The sequence below is a fragment of the Hibiscus syriacus genome, unplaced genomic scaffold (genome assembly GCF_006381635.1).
Source record: "Hibiscus syriacus cultivar Baekdansim isolate YM2019G1 unplaced genomic scaffold, ASM638163v2 tig00111774_pilon, whole genome shotgun sequence".
Lineage (NCBI taxonomy): Eukaryota > Viridiplantae > Streptophyta > Magnoliopsida > Malvales > Malvaceae > Hibiscus > Hibiscus syriacus.
The window spans coordinates 2,915,005-2,920,030 of record NW_024063175.1 but is presented as its reverse complement, the minus strand read 5'-3'; the positions used below and the strand labels follow the sequence as shown (position 1 = coordinate 2,920,030).

Genomic DNA, 5,026 nt, shown 5'->3' with positions numbered 1-5,026 from the left:
GTACTTGAACCTAGGAGACGTCGACCGATAAAAGAGATAAGCAATAGTAGTACACGAAACAATAAGAGTGAGACAAATAGAGGCTATAGGTTTACTATTTTACAAAAAGAGGAGAGGGTAGATGATGTCGGTAAGCAACAACATGAGGCCGATGGGGTAATCAGCGAGGGGAATGATCAGTGGGATAATGGGAAATAAATAGTGTTACATGGGGATAGTGGCAAGGATCAAGTTAGGAATGGGCTACAAGTAGCCAAGAGTCTAAATTAACTACGTTAGGAAAGAAAGAAGGAGGATCAATAGTGGAAAAAGTTCAGGTTGTGCCAATTGTTGAGGGGATGGCGGTTAGCAGTAAAGTCCAAGATAGTAGCAGGGCTCAAGTGGCACCAAAATCTAAAGTACTTGCGCATGGAACAAAAGTATGAGAATCATTAATTGAGATAGTTACGGTCGTGTCAATTATTAAGGAGCAATCCCCTGAGGTAGTCATACATAAATCAACCATGGGGAGGGTAAGCATGCTGCGATCACTATACTAGAAAAAGGACGAGTCTCGAAGGGTATAAAGGAAGAAGAAATGTAGAAGTTGGTGGCTCCATAATAATAAACAAAAAAGTTACCAAGAGATGAATGAGGGAAAGAAAACAATATGAGTTGAGAGCTCCAGATAAACCTAAAACATCTAATAGGTAGAGTCGGTGTCCAAGCAACTAGATGCCTTACTAACCCCGAGTAGTGGCAGAGTAGGTACTGGGGACAACGCACTTGAAAGATTGAAGAAGGCTTGGGTGATGGGGAACCTAGGCTTGATAAGAATGATGATTAGGTCGTATTAAATGACATGGTCGATGTCGTTGTGCAAGATTGAACAAGCCTGTAGGCTTTACAGTGTAGGTATGTAGTAAGTTGATCACTTTATTGTCATGGATAGGATATTATTTTAAAATTGCCAAGGGTGGCTAGCTCCTCATTCAAAAGAATTTTTTAAAAAGTGGTCCGTAGGAATAAGCCTCATATAATAGAACTAGCAAAAACTTGAGTTAGTAAAAGAGGAGCAAATGAAGTCATCAAGAAATTGGGTTTTGCCAACTCGTTTAGAGTAGAAGCATAGGTTTTCAGTGGTGGTATTTGGATCCTTTGGGGAGGATATGGATATGGAATTTCTACAAATCTCAATCCAATATGTTCATGGTCATTGTAAAAGTAAAGAGAACAGAAATTAGGTTGTGTTCACTACAATGTATGCAAGTCAGCAGGTGGGAAAAAGAAAATTGCTTTTAAATGTATACACAAGTACTATGGAATAGTTCAACGTAAAATTTTGTCACGAGGACTTTTTCGAAGTGGCGAAAATCGGAATAAATTTCAAAAATCAAATTTGTAGAAAAGATTTGAAATGTTTGGAGTCATCATCAACCTTTCGGACTAAGTAGGTTGAAAACCCCTGATACGCCCTTTTAAATAAAAATTTAAAATGACAGGATTTGGTAAGCGATTCAGAGATTTTGGGTTTCGGGAGTCGATTACGATTGTGGAAGGATTAGCACCCCAGAATTGATACCTCCAATTATAAATTTGTCCCTATATTGAAAATTAAAAAATTCAAATATTTATTTAATTAATGATCCTTTTATTCACTAAAATATTTAAAATTTTATAGAGACGACCAATATTTGTTATTTCCAATTAAAGAAGAAACTAAACCCCTAATCAAAATTAAGGTGGTTATTTCTTATGTTTTAATCGAAATAATGAAATATTGTCATCCTTAAAAATTAAAGAATTATTCAATTGTTAAACCCTAAAAGAAATTCAAATGTTACAAGTTAGTCACGTTTATTATTATAAACAATAAAAATGTTCCTTGATATAAATGACCAAAAGTAAATAAATTGATAATGTATGTGATTAAAACATAAATTTTTTGAATTTGATGAACAATAGTATACAAACATAAAAGAAAATTGATTAATTCAATAGTTTACCCCAATAATTAATGAACGAGACACACAATAGTCTCTAAATTTAAGATACTTTTACTTTAGTTAAATTATATTGGAGTCATTAAATTTTAATATTACTTTAATTAAGGTTATTATCGTCATCTAATATATTTTTGTAATTATGTGTATTTTTCCTAGTAAGTTAGTATCTTTCGATAAGATAATAACACAAGATATAATTTAATGAAAACTATATATTATGATGTGATTTGAACCTAAAATTCTTAAGGAGAGTATACTATTTAATCATAAGATTATACATTATTATTATAATTTTAATAAAAATATTATATAAGTTAAAGTATAATTAAAATTAATTTTTCTATTTTATAAAAGAATATTAATTCTAATATAAATTACAAAATGATATAATAATATATTTTTAACATTGCAGAAGTTTTAATGCCGTGTGTCAAGTCACTAGTGAGACCATCTTAAAGTATTCACTTGAATTACGCAACAAGCTTAATGGTGCATGCAAGAACCATGAAAAATGATAGGCGGAGCGAGGATCACTCAAAATCTCATGTTTACAGTTTTTTCTTCACGAATTTATCTTTTAAATTAGAGTCACCGAAAAAATAGACATAATATCAACAATAAAAAATAAAAATGACAGGAAAAAAAGTATCGAAAACGGTGGAGTTTATGCAGTAATCTGCATGGTTATTTTTTTTGTTCCGATCGTTCAGTCTCAGAGTACACAGATACCAGAAGAGAAATCCAAGGTAAATGATTGTTTCAGTAGCGTTATCAAGCCTCTCAATCAAAGGGCTGGCACTTTAGACCCAGAATTGGTTGAGGCCGAGGCTGAACCTAAAATCATAAAGGTTAAGCAAGGTGACGGTGGAGATTTCACTACCATAATGAAAGCCATCAAAAGCGTTCCTGCCGGGAACAACAAACGCATTATAATATCTATCGGACCCGGGTCTTACCAAGAGAAAATCACGATCCCTCTAGACAAGCCTTACGTTACACTGATGGGAGACCCCAAAAACATGCCCAATTTGACATTTGATGCCACCGCCAAGGACTACGGAACTGTAGACAACGGCACTCTCACTACCTTGTCTAATTACTTTGTGGGTGCTTATCTCAACATAATAGTAAGCTCCAGAATTTAACCAACACGTATGCTTATATTTTAACTCAAATTATAATTGATATTTTACTTTTATAGAGGTAGTAAGATATTATTTTCAGATATTTTAAATTTTAAAGTAAATATCAAACTTTAGTATACATGAGATATTATGTATATGAATCCTTATCTTGTGGTTGCATGTATATGTTATCTAGGGTAGACATTGAAATTTAAATTTCTTTAGATTAATTGTTTATTTTATTGATGGTGCCTAATCTGAATTTTATTTGTATCCTTCCATACAAAAATTTCTATTATTAATACATATGTACATATCCTAGAACATATTTCTTGATGAGCATGATGATCTATACGTTTGAAATAGATTATTATTCTTTTCACCTGTAGAAATAAAAATAATTGAACATCATTAAATCTCATCTTTTACACGTATTATACATATTGTTATCATTTTATTTATTTTCTCCACTTATAAATTCTTAACTACATGTTCTTCCTTGAATTGAATACATTGTTAACTTTCAATACTTTGTTAACAATTATACATAGAACAATGCTCCGAAGCCTGACGGGAAAAGGGAAGGAGCACAAGCGGTTGCCTTGAGAGTATCCGGTGACAGATCGGCATTTTATGGCTGCATCATATTCGGTTTTCAGGATACAGTCCGAGAGTTGTTTATGCTTATACTGAAATGACCGACGTTGTGAATCCTGGCGGCTGGTGTCATGAAATGCAACCAGAAAGAACCAATTAAGTTGATGGTCAATGTTGATAGCACACACCAATCTTATTGATTAATTATGATAATGATAATTATTTTTTTAGAACTGTTTACTATGGAGAATACAAGTGCACTGGGGTAGGCGCATCTTCCAGTGGGCGGGAGCCATTCACCAAGCAGCTAACCGAAAAGGAAGCCGAACCATTCCTGTTGCTTGACTACGTTGCTGCCACCAAATGGCTGCTCCCTCCTCCGATAATCTGATCAATCTATTGTTAGAGTATACCCAAAGACCAATCATATGATGATTGTAATAATACATTTATTTACCGATTTTATTGAATAAAGGCATTGCCACTATTATTATCAGTTATATGTTTGTGTTTAACAAAAACTGAAAGATAATAAAGTCCATATAATAACATTATTATTATTAAAAGTTTCATAGTCAAGTATTATTATGGGCATGGACAATAATAATACACTTAAGACTAACATGTTATTGATAGATGACAACGAGTTATCATTGACATAGAGATGCCATAATTGACATATGATTATATTGTTAGAGAACAATGTATTGGATTGACCCACCATGAGCATATGTCTTGGATTATTATGTAACGGTCATAACATTGCTCATGGTGATGATTATATGTATGATCCTCAGACTTGATATCAATGTTATCTCGAAATAAACTGTTGTATGTTTTGATATATTTAAGCATGCTTTGTAACTAGTTGCACTATAGAAACTGTTATTGAACATATCTCGATATATGTAGTGGAGTGTGTATGATTAAGATAGGATTTATCCTTCCTACATAATAGGAAATATATCACAGGCCACTTGATTGAGTGAGACTTGAAATAGATGGTCATGCTTGAATAAGTTGATATAAGATACAACAAATTATTCATTAATTATAGTCAACTCTAAATATCAATAAACAATAGATGGGGTATACAAGTATGACTATTCCAATACTTGTGTCTATTCTTGATGCAAAAGACAAAAGGATGTAATAAAAAAAGAGTTAATCACCAAGATGATATGTCGAATCATAATTTCTTGTAACTTTGGTGACAATAATATATTTCTCGATGTCACTCATTGTATATAATATTATAATTGTTCTAATAATTACTACTAACGTTACAAGAACATAAAGGGTCACACCCTAGGATTGAAA

The 5,026-nt window shown here is 32.5% G+C and overlaps 1 protein-coding gene across 1 annotated transcript; it reads left to right on the top strand.

Moving 5' to 3' along the window:
* The first annotated feature begins 338 nt into the window (after nt 1–338).
* Nucleotides 339–4,097, top strand: LOC120170204 (pectinesterase PPME1-like). Its single transcript, XM_039178186.1, has 4 exons — nt 339–419; nt 2,696–3,112; nt 3,661–3,782; nt 3,938–4,097. The coding sequence occupies exons 1-4, from the start codon at nt 339–341 to the stop codon at nt 4,095–4,097; spliced, it is 780 nt and encodes a 259-aa protein (XP_039034117.1).
* Nucleotides 4,098–5,026: the final 929 nt, after the last annotated feature.

What these genes read in the sequence shown, in the direction of transcription:
- LOC120170204 (XM_039178186.1), top strand. Translation starts at nt 339, where the DNA reads ATGGCGGTTAGCAGTAAAGTCCAAGATAGTAGCAGGGCTCAAGTGGCA. An exon ending in TACTTGCGCATGGAACAAAA is followed by an intron (nt 420 to 2,695) that starts GTATGAGAATCA and finishes CCGATCGTTCAG; the next exon opens with TCTCAGAGTACACAGATACC. An exon ending in GTGCTTATCTCAACATAATA is followed by an intron (nt 3,113 to 3,660) that starts GTAAGCTCCAGA and finishes AATTATACATAG; the next exon opens with AACAATGCTCCGAAGCCTGA.